We start from the raw sequence: 14,652 nt of genomic DNA, 5'->3' as shown, positions 1-14,652 counted from the left end.
AGCTATTTTCCTGAAACTCGGTTTTGGTAGAAAGATAAGAAAAACAACTTTCCACTGTGCACAAAAGCTACCTCCTCTTGGCTTTGCCTGCCCTGAGCCCCACACCTCCTCAGCCTCTGGAATTCTCATGGCTGGGTGAGCTCAGCCCGGGGCAGCCGCTAGCAACCGCGAACGGCTTCTGTTCACCCTGTTCCACCCGGAGGACGAATTCAGTTTCGAGGTTACTCACTTTTAAACATTTTCACTGGCAAAACTTAAAGCTATAGTTGCAGCTCTAAAAGGTGAGTGTCTACCCCATTCTTCTGTCTTTCTGTCAGAAAAGAGGCAGAGAAGCTAAAAACGGGAAGCGGTGTTTCCAGGGACAAGTTAAAAGGAATGCATTGAAAGGAGACCCCGGAAGCCATTTAGGAAGATGAGCAAAGACCCCAAAAAGACTGTCGACGTTCATAGGAAACGTCATTCTAATTCAGCCAGACACAGCCAGTGGCATGGCATGTACCTGATCCTAAAATTAGCAAATGTTATTCATCTAAAACTTACTACAATCTGATTGCAGTTAACCCTACCTCAGACTAACATAAAACCACGAGTAGTGCTGCATGTAGAAAAACGAAGGGGGAGAGTCACACAGCCAGACCCCTGAACTCGGAGCCACGCCGCTGGTGGGCCGCTGGGAAAGAGGGACGTCTGCAGAGAAACCAGGTTTCCCCACTCGAATTAGTCCCACAGTCCTTTAAATTATTCTCTTGACTGATAGAATAAAATATATCCAGATTCTGAATTTTTTGATATATCTGATGTCAGGCCATAGAATTCTTCAATAGCTTGGGCATCTATTTTCTGCAAGCAAAAGAGAAAACAATACAACGGTTGAACATGATTCCTGGGAGGAGGAAAGAAACACTAAGGGAATGCACAAGAAAATGTAAGAAACACTATCATAAAATGGGGAACTTTCAATAGCAAATGGATAGCTCCACAGACCTGACAGAGGGACATGATTACATACATTGCACAACGCTGGGGAAGAAAGCCACCCTTTAATCTATCAGCAACCATAGGTGGGCGCTCTTGGAAGAAGCCAGGACTTCCGTCTTCCAAATGGTAAACTGGGGGAGCTCTTGGGAATAACCTTAATTGTTTCAGGCCACCAGAGTTTATTCCCTTTAGTGCTACCTTAAGTGGGCTAAAACAGACCATGTCTTTGAGTGTGAAATTCTCTCCAGCTAGTATTCCTTTACAACAAAATGAATATGTGGAATACTTTGGTATCATATAAAGATTTCCAGGTTTAACAGATTGAAAAAATATATTTTTTAAAATAATAATCAATACAAGAAAAAACTGGTACAATAAAAGAATTTTAATAGAACTTTGAAGTTTATTATTTGGTCCCAGTGAGGGCTTTAGTCACTGTAGGAAACAGGACTTACACATGGGCGGCAAAGAGATCCCATGTCTACGGCTAATCAGTTAGCAAGAACGCAGTATCGATGAGTCCACGATCACACCCCTTCTCCCCTTCCAGAGAGAATGGGGAGCAGCAGAATTTAGTTTTGAGAGAAATGTAAGTTGTCTTCGAGTCAGATTATGGGAAAACAGGCCTACTTTAGAAAACGTCCACACACACACATCCCAAAACACGGTCTCTGCCCCACTTCTCTCTGATACAATCATCTGCATACCAACCTCTACAATGTCATCATCAAACAGAAGCCAGAAGCCATGACTTTTCACAATAGTAATATAATGCCCACGATTAGGACCACTGGAAAAGAAGAAAGAAAGTCACCAAGTTAACATTTATTTCTGCATAAAACTCTATGTAGCTCTCTACATGCAGTGATTTACTGGGGAAAAAAACCCTCTATCTTCAGGACAGAGAACTTGGTATATATGTCTATTTCCACATTCCTTTGGCCATAACTCACGGAGGGACACCCAGGGGCCGGAGCTGTGCTGGGCATAAGAGAAAGATGAGAAAACCCTCATCTTAGTCTTCTACGGACTCGCAATCTGCTGGGGGAAACAGACATTCAAATTCAACAAATATTAACACATAATTATGGTACACCCACTATGTGCCAGACCCATTCTGGCTGTCGGGCTAAAAAGCAGAAAACGAAACAAAGTCCCCACTTTCTTGAGATGAGGGTTGGAGAGGTAATAAACAAACTAAAATACAAATATATTTCAATTGGTGGTAAGTGCCGTGAAGAATATAGCAGAGCAATGGGATGGTGAGCGATAGAGGGAAGGTGGTATTTGATATAATAACGTGGTGAAAGAAGGCCTCTCTGATGACAGGAGATTTGAACAGAAGGAGTTTCCCTGATGGAAGGGGAAGGGGCGTGTGTGTGTGTGTGTGTGTGTGTGTGTGTGTGTGTGTGTGTGTGTGAGAGAGAGAGACAGAGAGAGAGAGAGAGAAGCCACGTGACCACGTGATGGAAGTGTCGGGAATGGGAAAAAGCAAGTGCAAAGGTCTGGGGGAGGCGAGGGGTGGGAACAGTTCTTGGCGTGTTCACCCAACAGCAAAGCAGCCAGAGCCCAGTGAGCCCGGGGTGAAGGAGGGACGAGAATGGGGTATCGCGGCTAAGATTCTGGACTCTGCTGTGAGTGAGCCAGGAAGACACTGGGGAATTTTGAGGAATGATGTGATCTGGTTCAAGTTTTAGAAAGATGTGACACTAAAATGTGTAATAACAAGCACGAAAACAAAAAGATACATTACACAAAGCAGAAAGAACAACCAAACAGCTGCTACTATGTCGTTGGATCTGCACAACTGAGGGAATTTTTAACTCTAAATCTAGAGTTTTGTTTTGTTTATTCAATGCACCATCAAAACTGGAAAGCTGAATTTGCCTTAGTTTGCTTTCTTTAAATACAACATGCCCCAAAGGGTCTGTTCCCACCTTTGTCAGGCGACTCTGTCCCCTCCCTCCAAGCTCCAGCCCACAGGCCTCCTCTGTTTTCATACACGTCACCGCTCCCATCTTGGTTCTGTGCCCGCTGGAGCTTGCCTGAAACGGTCTTCACCCATGTTTGCCTGCTTGGCTCTTTTTATTCCTTAGGCCTCAGCTCACATGTCATCTCGGTAGATAAATCTTTGCAGACCACCTTCCCTAGAGAGGTGCCTCCGATGCTCTCTGTCATTGCCCCGATCGTTCCTCATAGCACTAATCAAAATCATAAAGTGATTTTGCAGTGGTTTGGTTTTGGTGGTTGCAGCCTGGTGCGTTTTACTTATTAACTATCTGTCTTTCCCACTAGATGCTCAGCTTTGTGAGGGTAGGGCCCCTGTGTGTCCTGTTCACTGCTATAACTTCAGATCTTGCTACGGAACCCAGGAAACAAGGGTTTAAAAATGCTTGCAGGAGAAAATCAATGAAGGAGGCTGTGCACCTGGGGCAACTGTGGGCTGGGGGTCCTGGCACAAGAAGGAAGGGCTGAGCTCCCTAACCTCAGAGCTTTCCAGAGCCCATGGCCAGAAGCCACCTGCTCCATGTATGAAAACAATTCCACCTCTAGTGGGGAGGAATTTAAAGAATCCTCATTAGTAGCATGCATGACTCGGCACCAGCTCAGCCTTGCTGCCAGGGCTGCTCTGACCTTGTGCCCCAGTTACAGACACTGACTATTCTAGAACCCAGCCTCCTACTTGCCCCCCAGTTCTCATAAGTGGGTCTCTGCCTTGCCCTCACCAGCGTTCCCAGGGACCAGAGTCAGCACCCACAGAGATCCATACTGAAAACCCCTGCGTACCCCACACACCTGACTGCTTTTGCTTCTCCACCTCCTGTCCACACTGCCCACCTCGGCCACCAGAGACCCTCCAGGTACCAGGCTCTGCCTGCCCCCAAGACCTCCTCCCGACCCAGTGTTCATGGCTAGTTTCCAGATCACTGAACCCCTATGTTCTTTAAAAGACGCTGGAAGTATTCTTCAGGGGAAACGGAAAGATGGCTTATAACTGACCGACAAATACAACTTTCTGAGAACGTAAGGCAATAACCCGTGACTTAAAGTTACTCTGCATGGGACAGAACATGAGGTGCTTCAGGTGTGAAGCCACAGTTTCTGATACCATCCACTCAGTACAGGGCAAGAAATCAATCCATCCATCCCTCCGTGGGGAACCACACATCCTCTTGGTAACGGTCTGTTCACCACAACCCAATCCAAGAGAATGGAGAGGAAAAGACACCTGCTCTGTGACAGGCCCTAATCTGAAACCTATAAGGGTGACGGCATGCCGATCCCAGGGAGGGGACACAGACCCGTCCCTGCCGAGCAAAGGATAGCAAACAGGTGAATTTCCGACAGACTTTTCCAGGCTTACACAAAATTATGGAATAAAAAATACTTCCTCAAAAGACTTCCAGCAAATACACTTTGCTTCTCTACATCGAGGGGTCTTCTCTCTTACTCCTTTTATCTGATTATGTACTTATTATAGAATATTGGGGAAAGACGAAAAACTGCATAAAGAATATTTGTTAAGAGTACATTTTAATCATTCAAAATGCCCAAAACTTTTTAAATTCCATCTACTGCTTCCAGTCTTTATTCACACATCTTAAACCACTTTTGAGATCATACTGTACGTGTAACCTGGTTTCTTAATTAAAATCATAGCATAAACATTTCTTTCTCCATGTGATTTCAAACTCCATAAGCGTCATTTATATCCAATGGAGACTTAGTATTTCCCTTATGAGAGAACGTTTAGATTATTTTTATTATAACGCAATTGTTTTATTTTTTACTTTTTTAATTTATTTTTTATTATCTTATTTTATGTATTACGTTTAAGTTCATCTTGACGTGATAGATAAACCAGAGCTTGGAGGAGACTCCCCGAAGCACCATTACCGCTGAGTCTCACCAGTCGGGAAGGGTGCGGCGGGGTCCACCTGGCCCGGGGACAGCCCTCCCACTTCTCCCACGCCGCGCTCCCCACCTGCCCTCACCTGCCGCAGTGGACCACCACCGCGACCAGGTCGTACATGCGGTCCAGGTTCACCGCGTCGCTGGAGGTGTTGAAGAGCCGCAGTTCCAGGGGGAAGACCACCCGGTAAGACAGCTTGGTGTACCTGTGGAGCTGCTCCATGTACTTGAATCGCTTGAGGTGCAGGGCCAAAATCATGGGCAGCTTTTTGACTCTCATCCTAAGAAACCATGACGTAGAAAATCAGTGGTAGCCAACCCCCATGAGAGGAAGAGAATACAACACCACCTGCACAAATGGAGAGCAGGAGGGGTCCAACAAAATTCAAACCAGCAAACAAACGGCCAAACCACTCGCAAGAATAAAAGGATGCTCGCTTATGCAGAGCTGCCTTCTACGGGCTTGGCTAGCTGGAGCCTAGCCAGCAGAGAAAAGCGCAACGGCGGGGGCGGGGGGGTCTCCGTTTCGTCAAAGGAGACATCCCAGAACTTTTGTACCAACGAAAATATGTGCAACTGCTCTGCATCACTGCCCTCTGCCTCCCAGGGAGAACAGTATTTGGACAAACCCCCTCACCCTGAGATAATGGAGACGATGGGGGAGAGTTTCTGCGAGAAGGAGGCTGGGGAGAGGACAAGCGGAAAGGTGTAGTCTGGACGCACAGGCTCTGAGGACCGACCAGCAGGGATGCCTCAGATACTGCCCACCGCGGGCCATCAGATAACCAGGCATGCTGGGCCCACTCTCTCTCCCTACCCCTGTGCTTCTGGGCAAGTGATTTCCCTTCTCTGGCTCTCAGGTTCCTCGCTTGTAAACGCAAGGGTTGGCTTAGGGCTACATTTACCCAAACAGGCTCATGAGAGCCCTGGAGATGTTAACGGATGTGGGGTTTCTGGGGCCAAGTCTGCACAATGCTCCCTTCTATTCTGAAGTTCCTCCTCGCACATTAGCATACTGAGGGATTTGAGAAATCCTGCAGAAAAGGATTTTCTTTTGTGTTTTGATGCAGCATTTCGCCAACTTACATAAACATGGAAAGCTTTTTTCACTAGATGACCATTAATATTCCTCGGTATGAAGTCACAAAGACCACAGTTTTACGTGGATAACTCTGCTAGAACAGAGGATTTTCTGGTTGCCTTCCAGGACCCCCTCTATGAAGGTCCTGAATCAGTGTAAATGCTGTTCAACTTGTGCACATTTTCAATGCATATTATTTGTAAAGGACAAATTTTAAGAGAATATTACTCAGAAATCTATGGAGTAAAAACCCTGTTCATAAAAATAAGCAAAATAACAACATCAGCAGAAACACAAGATTTATAGTGAACCCTATATTATTCAGGAACATGACATTTTAATGTATAAACCTCCAGGGCTAAACAGAAAACACCTTCATGCCCCACAGGAAGACCTAGATTACATGGGTGGGAGCAGAGGTGAGTTCCTCGACCACTAGCAAGTGACAACTCCTGCCTGCCACCACAGTGACTAACCTGTCTTAAGTTTTGATGCACCAAGAAAAGATGTGCGTGTCTGAGGATGGAGGGCTGGGAGACTGGGCAGAGAAACTATTTCGACCTCAGCTCTAGACCCCTGAGGGTTTTAGGCGGCAGGAATAGGCGTCTGTGAGTTACCCCGAATATACCACAACCATGGGCAGGGTAAACTTAACTCACAGTAAGGTTTCACAGGATAATTAAAATGTCAAGTTTCTTGGCTTCTGGGCGACAGAACACAGGGAAGGACTGGCTATTTCACACTGTCCAAGAGCTGGAACTGGCTGGTGCTGGTAAAAAGATGGGCAACTCTGGGTCCTGTATCAACTCAGAATATGATAACTTTCTTATCACCTATCCACAAACTGATGTTATTGATTTCCTCGTGATTCCTTATTAAATGATTTTTTTCTTTTTCTTTTGCCTGTCTTCTAAATAAGAAGTTCCAATATTTAGGCAATACTAACAGTATTATCAGGTGACCACTATGTGTTATGTACTATGCTAAATCCGTTTTATAAAATTATAAAATCCTTTAATCCCAAGAGGAGAGTGCTTATACTTGCTCACCACTTGTTTACCCAGCACAAGTATCTGGCACATTGAATGAATAAACAGATGAACAAACAATCAGACGAAAGGGCAACTTCCCCAGGTAGGCGTTCTTATCCTATTTTACCAGTGAGGAAGGTAACTGACTTCTCCAAAGCTACTTGGCTACAAGCCCATGGAACTGGGATTCAAAAATCAGATCTGTCGGGCTCCACCGTCTGGTTCCTTCTGATGACACAAAGCCACCCCCTGAGCTAAACCCTTTACGTACCTTTTCTGGGCTTCCTGTTTGCTACAACACGTTTCACAATAATACTTCTGTTCACTACACAGTGTTTCTGTGTTGCTGAAGTCTCTGCAGAGAAAAATATTTTCAACTTAAAAGAAGTCCAAAATGCATTCAGTTTACCATGTTTTAAACCCCCTATTACCTGTAGGGTAATTTTTAAGTGAATGTGGGGAAAGAAGTAATGAGAAAAGATCCTTCTTAGAAGCAGGTGCTATGACGCATTAGAGCATGCCCACTGGGCTGGGTTATGATTTCACCACAAGAGATTTTCAGGTATAGCTTTATTTAATGGGACACAGATAGATCTAAATTAGAATTTCCAACTGATTCAGAAAAAAGCCTCAGGGTTTAACAGAGAGTACCTGTAAATTGGAAATAAAATTACAACGGAGGGCTTCCCTGGTGGCGCAGTGGTTGGGAGTCCGCCTGCCGATGCAGGGGACACGGGTTCGTGCCCCGGTCCGGGAGGATCCCACACGCCGCGGAGCGGCTGGGCCCGTGAGCCATGGCCGCTGGGCCTGCGCATCCGGAGCCTGTGCTCCGCAATGGGAGAGGCCACAACGGTGAGAGGCCTGCATACCGCAAAAAATAAATAAATAAAAAATAAAAATTTAAAAATTACAATGGAAAAATACTAACTCTAGTAAAAGCCAACCATTTCAGTGAAAGTCGAGTCCAAAAATGTCAATCATACAAAATGCAAGGCGTCATTATTACGTGGTTAATGAAAAATGCTCTGTCTCAGGTGGTCTGTATTTTCAAAGAGCACAAAAGTAAAGATAATAAAATTTAAAGCATATTCAGTGGCGCTTATATTGAACTAAGAAAGTCCCAGATGATCAGGAGATGTCTACCAAGCCCCTACTCCCCACCTCCCCACACGCCGGAAGATAACGCCAGCCAGCCTCCTGAGAACAAATGCCACTGGGATGTTATATCTGTATTCACCTTATCATGAGGTTTTACTGTACTACCTATGGTTTTCATCTTTCTTAATGTCATGGCTTTTCATTCTTCTCTGGTCACTGAGATCCTACTTAACATTCCTGTGCTACTGCTTCAAAGGCTGAATAGGACATTCAGAATATCCTAATACTCCAGAGTCTTGAAAAAGTCTATGACATTTCCTTATTCATAGGGAGTGTCCTAGCGCCAGAATGATCAGATTTATTAAATAGAAAATGTTACTTACATGGTGTCAATGACTCAACCACTTAAACAGAGCTTATCAAGAGAAAACATAGGCTGTTCATTCATTAAATTCCCCAGTGGCTACTGACAGTACCCTGGGCTAGGGGCTGGGGATCCGCAGAGAATGCCTGCCCTCCCACAGCTCACAGTCTACCAGAGAAACGTGCAAGAAGCCACTCGCAACACTTAGTGTTCACTTCAGGCTAAACATAAGTCATTTCACACGATTGACTCCCCTGCCTAAAATCCTCCAATAGTTTCTCGGTGCAATCAGGAATAAAATCCAAATTTCTCACCGTGACCAACAGACCGTCTGTCCTCAGAGTCCTGACTGCTCTTCTGACCCACCTCCCACCCCACCCCATCTCCTTCACTCTGCTCCAGCCCCGCCGGCTGGCCTTGTGTGTAGCTCCAGAGTGCCACGCTCTCCCTGCCTCGGGCCATTTGCTGCTGCTATTCCCCCTGCACTGACAGCTTCTTTCCAGATGCTTCCATGGCTGGCCCTGCTCACTGCTCAGAGCTCAGCTTAAATGTCACCTCTTTGGAGAGGACTTCCCCAGCCACTCTCTCCAAACCCATCCAGCCCCTACTCTACTGCCGTCTTGTTTTCTTCTGAGCACTTATCACTATCTGAAGCATCCTCCGGTTTGTTGGATTACCCGCCTCCCCTCTGTGTGGACAGTGACCCTGTCTGTCTCACTCACTGCTAGAACCCCAGCACTGAGAACAGACCCAACCCATAACAGCCCTCAATAATGTGTGTTGGCTGAACAAAGGAACAAAGAGAGAATCGTGTGTATAAAGTCCAGGGGAAAGCACAGAGGACAGAGAAATGAACTGGGATTATTCCGGACGTTTCCCCGAGGGGTGATATCTGAGTCAGGTTCACAAAAAGGGAAAGTGAGCCAGGGGAATAAGAGTCCAGGGTCCCAGACAGAGTGAAGGCTGAGGCCCAAAGGCATGAATGCAAGGTACAGAGCACGCTTCTTAGAAGCTGTGTGGACCGTGTGGCTCTCTAACTGGTCTCTGCAGGGCCGACAGCATCAGACAGTGCTTTTTGGATCACTTCTGGCAGCGCTCTGGGGGAAGGACTGGAGCGGGTCGAAAAGCAAGGAAACAATTTAGAAGGCAATTACACTCAACCCCCAGATTTCAAGTGCTTGGTGCCTAATACAGACTCAAACTTAGCTGAATGCATACTAGCCAGCTCTTCATGGAGTAACTGATGTGAAATCTCTTCTTGGACCACACACGGTTTATTGGGGTGGAACTGAACAACCAAGGAGAAGGGGGGGATGAGCCCGGGTGACAGTGGAGACTCACATTTTTGGAATGTCTACCACAGACAAATCTCTGTATCCAACTAAAGAATCAGAAATAACGAAGGCAAGCACAACAACAAATAAGGAATTAAACACTTTCTACTCTCTCTTATCCCCCCCCCCGCCACCAGAAAAACAGAAGTTTTTGTAGACCCACTACGTAGAAATACAGCAGAAGTTGGTACGTAATGTGAAGACCTGATTCACAAATAACCACCATCCTGCCCAGCCCTAGCTGGCTGGAAGCTCAAAGACACAGGAGAGACAGGGTGATGCTTTTGGAGCATCTGTGAGTTGAGAACTGGAAAAATGTGGCTAAGTTAGGAAAACAGAGTGGCCCTGGCAAGAAACTGAGGCACAGCAGATCTGTCAGGTGATGCCATACAGTTGTGGGAACAAAAAGCAGGCAACAAAGGTTGAGGAAACTTTTCAATGAGAAAATCAAAGAGAAGAGGGGAGAGTAGAGAGGTCTTTTTGACACATGGGATAAATTACAACAAAGCACAGAGGAGAGGTTACTGGGAAAGCACAAAACTCTTTGAATTTCTTTAGAAAGAGTCAAAGTGGAAATGAAACACTTTTTAAAAATACACTTTGGGAACAAATCTAATATGAAACACATACCTTTAAACGGAAACTATGAAACCTAATGGAAATGTATACAAGAAAACTTGAAAAAAATGGAGAAAGGCTATGCTCCTGGGCAAGATGGCTCTAGGTTGTAAAGACAGCTACCATGTCCATGTTTAATGTCTATGTTTGATACATTTTTAATTAAAATCTTAACTTTTCACTCCACACAATAGCTAAAAAATTGAATTTAAAAGAATTCTCAAGCTAGGCTTCCCAATAATTTTCATGTCATGACCCACACAAAATAATGGTGCTACGTAGAAATGAGCTGGGGTACACCGATGCGGCTGCTTCTCTGGCAGCTCCAGGCTCTGCCCAGCCTCCCAGAAGCTGAGGGGATCTACACGCACCTGTAACCCATCTTCTGGGGCACACCAGCTGGGAAGCTTTGTTCTAGAATCTGCAGCAGTGGTTCACCCAGCTGCTCATCAGAATCACCTGGGGAGCTTTAAAAACAATCTCAATCGCCCCTCACCCTCCCCCAAGCCTAATTACAACAGAATCTCTCCAGGTAGAACCAGGCACTATTGTTCTTAAAGCTCCCTAGGTGGTTCCAGCATGCTGTGTGGGCTGAGAGCCACTGTCCCCAATGCTTTGCAAATATTAACATGCACTCATGCACCAGGAAATCTCTCTGAGTCACGCACTCATTCTTGGAGGAGACCTGAGATGCTGCCGTACTAATGAGATCCCAGGTGATGTCAACGGCACTAGTCCACAGACCCCTGTTTGAGTAGCACAGATGTAGAGCGGGGGTTCTCAAACTCTGGTGGTATCAAAACCACCCAGAAAAATTAATTAAAAATAGATGCCCAGGCTCACAAAAGTCGAATATGGCCTGGGTCTCAATTTTTACCAACTTCCCCAGGTGATTCTGATATGCACCAAAGTTTGAGAACTACTGACTAGAGTATTAAAGAAGGTCAAAAAAAGAAATCCAAAAGAAAGACATGTCAGATATTAACAAGCACCATATATAAATAATAACCAAAACTAAGACATAAGTGAGGGAAACAGAGAAACTAATAGATGAGCATATGGCAATGGATGTGTAATGGGGATGTGTGTAAACTTAGCACATAGAGGAAGTTTCCAAAATGAATAGAAAAGACATTTCTTTAAAAATAGAGTAACTTAAAAAATAGAGCTTTGGGAGAACTAAAAGGCTGACCTTCCTGGCCCTGGGAGAATGGGAGTTTTTAATGACAGGAGGACACAGGAAGAGCAGAGTGGTTTCAGAACATGGAGCCCTTTGAGGAGAAAGGTACGTTTCTGTGCAGGAACCACAGGGAGGGACTAAGGCCCTGAAGCAAAAGACAAAAAATACCAAAAAGGACATGGGGGAGATAATTAAGATAAACTTCACGTATTTTAAGTTTTTGCCTGAGGCCATCCCTGAACTTTTTAAAAGAAAAATAAAAAACTTTCTCAGTATCCTCCTATGATACAGATGGCTCACTCTGCCTAAGACACGGTGCTGAGATGTGAAATATTAGAATCACAGCTCAGCTACAATATGGCTTTAGTGCCTCCTCTAGACCTGTATCCTGAATTAACCACCATTTATATCATCATTTCTCTGGGACAAAAGTTCACTAAAAACACACTGTAATTGATCATCTAAAGCCCTTCAGGAAGGAGGTGGCAGAGATCTTACATTTAAATCCTACAATGCCAGCTTGATTTTTAACTTTTCTCAAAATCAAAACAAGTGATAAAATATCACATCAGAAGAGATAGGCAGGCATGATGTTAAAGAAAACTCCTAATTCTAGTTTGAGAAAGAAAACCCTCAAGAATGCAAAGCAAATTAAACCATGAAAGGGGCCAAAAAAGATCATAATCATTCCTCCTCTTTTGTCTCAAACAGAAAAGGCTAACGGATCTGCTGGCATCATTTATTCCCTGGAACTTTCTCCTGCACTTCGTTCTTTTGGGAAAGGCTGGAAAGCTGCCACCCCCATCATAGAACTCTCAGCGGTGAATGGCGACACCTGGCAGGCCTCTCTTTACGTTGGGGAGGTGAGACCTTAGGCATATATGAGGGCAGGTCTAGGTAAGTCAGTCAAGGTCTATTTTAAGGATGAGGTAAGATGGGGTGGGGCAGGCACTTCAGGAATATCAGCCTGGACAGTCAGATGAGAATCTGATGTTGTTTAAAAGGTATTCTGAGGCTATTCTGTACCCACCCATCCTGCTTGAACGCCTCCACATGCCTCTAGCCTACCTTCATCAGGTATGCATCGCCAATATATACATTTCTCCAAGGAAAAGAAAAGGGGGTGGGTGGGACATAATTCTGGGTTACGTTTGTTTATAACAAGTTTCCCCAAAGTTTGGAATTATAACTAACTAGAGTTAGCCCTTTACCTGGTTGGTCTCAAAGCTATAGTCACTGCCATCTGCCCTTCTGAATAGCCCAGAATTTCTGAGAGGGGAGGGGAACAGTCAGCCTCCCAAACTAACTCCCCTTCTCAAAGAAGCAGAAATGGGCAAGTAATACCTTTCTTCCCTCCCCCTCACCTACGACCAGCTCTGGCACAACCTTAACTTTTTCGACTCCCTGTGAACACAAAACCCTGAGGAAATCAAAACTGGCTGCTTTTCACAGGAATATTAAGAGCCCAGGCCATAAACCAAACCATTCAGAAGAAGGAAAGGCCATCCAGGCCCACAAAATGCTTTGTTAACAAAGAGGTAACAAATGTATCCTAGACACCTGGACCCAAGGCATCTGGAGACAAGGGAAGAAACGTCAGACCAACAGGAGGTGCTGCAGTAACTCTAAGGGGTGAGGGTAGGCTCAGAATCCTGGGAACTGGAGAGTAATCAGCCCCCAGCTCACACAATACATGACCCTCAGATGGACCGGGCTCTTCCAGGTTGGAGTTGGTGCCTTTGCCCTGAAAAATGACTTTCTAACAGCCAAACGGCCACAGCAAGTCTCTTTAATCTAGTCTAAAGAGTTCTAAGTAACCTGAACTCCTGATAGAACAATTCTGTTACACAATTCCCACTGATAAAGATCAACAGTGGCTTGAAAGAGAAAGACAAATACCATGTGGTATCACTTATATGTGGAATCTAAAATGTGACACAAATGAACTTATCTATGAAACAGACTCACAGACATAGAGAACAGACTTGTGGTTGCCAAGAGGGAGGGGAGGAGGGGAGGGATGGACTGGGGGTTTGGGATTAGCAGATGCAAACTATTATAGAGAGACTGGATAAACAATAAGGTCTTACTGTATAGCACAGGGAACTATATTCAATATCCTGTGATAAACCATAATGGAAAAGAATGTGTGTGTGTGTGTATATATATATATGTAATATATATATAAACTGAATCACCTTGCTGTACAGCGGAAATTAACACAACATTGTAAATCAAATATACTTGAATAAATTTTAAAAAATAAACGAAAAAATAAAAATCAGTAGTGCCTTGTAGTGACACAATAAAACGTCTCAGAGCTGAGGTACCATAAGCAATGAGAAGGCCCACCTGACCACCTGGTCTACACTGGCACCCCCAATCCCAGGCACTCTCTAGACGTGTTTAATGTCCTTCAAAGCACTGATCCCTGTCCATGGATTCCCACTAGACTGTAAGCGCCATTAGCTGCATACCTGCCGCTCACCCTTGACCTCCAGTGTCCAGAACAGAGCTGGGCTAATTATAAGCGCTCATGACCACTTGTCGAAAGCAGGAGAAGACAGTGAGGACAGGAGAAGGGAATTGTGCCTCTATATCAACTTTGAGCACATTTTCGACACACAAGTCAATGCACAATAGCTACAGTAATCCTGGGCATGTGTTGCTCTTATACTCTGGGCTCCTTGCCTTTCAACCCTAGTTAAGAGGAAGTCTTTTTCCATAAGTGAGCTCCATACAATGCTGAAAGATGGAGGAAAAGGTAATGCCCTCACTGGTTCTCAGCTCAAAAGTGCATAATTTTATTTTTTGGCCACGTTGCACAGCTTGCGGGGATTCTTAGTTCCCCGACGAGGCACTGAACCCCGGCCGCAGCAGTGAAAGCTCCAGAATCCTAACCACTGGACCGCCAGGGAATTCCCATAATGTTTTAAATAATAGAATAGATTAGCTTAGAAAAAGAAAGTAATGGTAGGCATCTGTAGCACTTTTTAACTTAATTGTGTGACTCTGTGACTGTGTGTGTCTCTGTGTGAGGGAAAGATGCCGATGAG

At 44.9% G+C, this 14,652-nt stretch overlaps 1 protein-coding gene across 2 annotated transcripts in view; it reads right to left on the bottom strand.

Annotated features, from left to right (window-relative positions):
- Positions 1-356: 356 nt before the first annotated feature.
- USP46 (ubiquitin specific peptidase 46) overlaps positions 357-14,652 on the bottom strand; it is a 59,751-nt gene continuing 45,455 nt past the window's right edge. Inside the window, exons 6-9 of one of the 2 annotated variants that reach the window (XM_007456089.1) lie at positions 7,274-7,357; positions 4,974-5,171; positions 1,690-1,768; positions 357-840 (exon numbers count right to left, since the gene is read on the bottom strand). In XM_007456089.1, the coding sequence (XP_007456151.1) occupies positions 739-840; positions 1,690-1,768; positions 4,974-5,171; positions 7,274-7,357 (463 nt within the window). In that variant the 3' untranslated portion in view covers positions 357-738. The remainder of the gene's footprint in view (positions 841-1,689; positions 1,769-4,973; positions 5,172-7,273; positions 7,358-14,652) is intronic. The other variant, XM_007456088.1, reaches the window with a different exon arrangement.

The sequence above is a fragment of the Lipotes vexillifer genome, unplaced genomic scaffold, assembly GCF_000442215.2.
Source record: "Lipotes vexillifer unplaced genomic scaffold, Lipotes_vexillifer_v1.1 scaffold42, whole genome shotgun sequence".
Taxonomy (NCBI): Eukaryota; Metazoa; Chordata; class Mammalia; order Artiodactyla; family Lipotidae; genus Lipotes; species Lipotes vexillifer.
The sequence above is the reverse complement of the archived record's forward strand: the minus strand, read 5'-3'. Positions and strand labels throughout refer to the sequence as shown.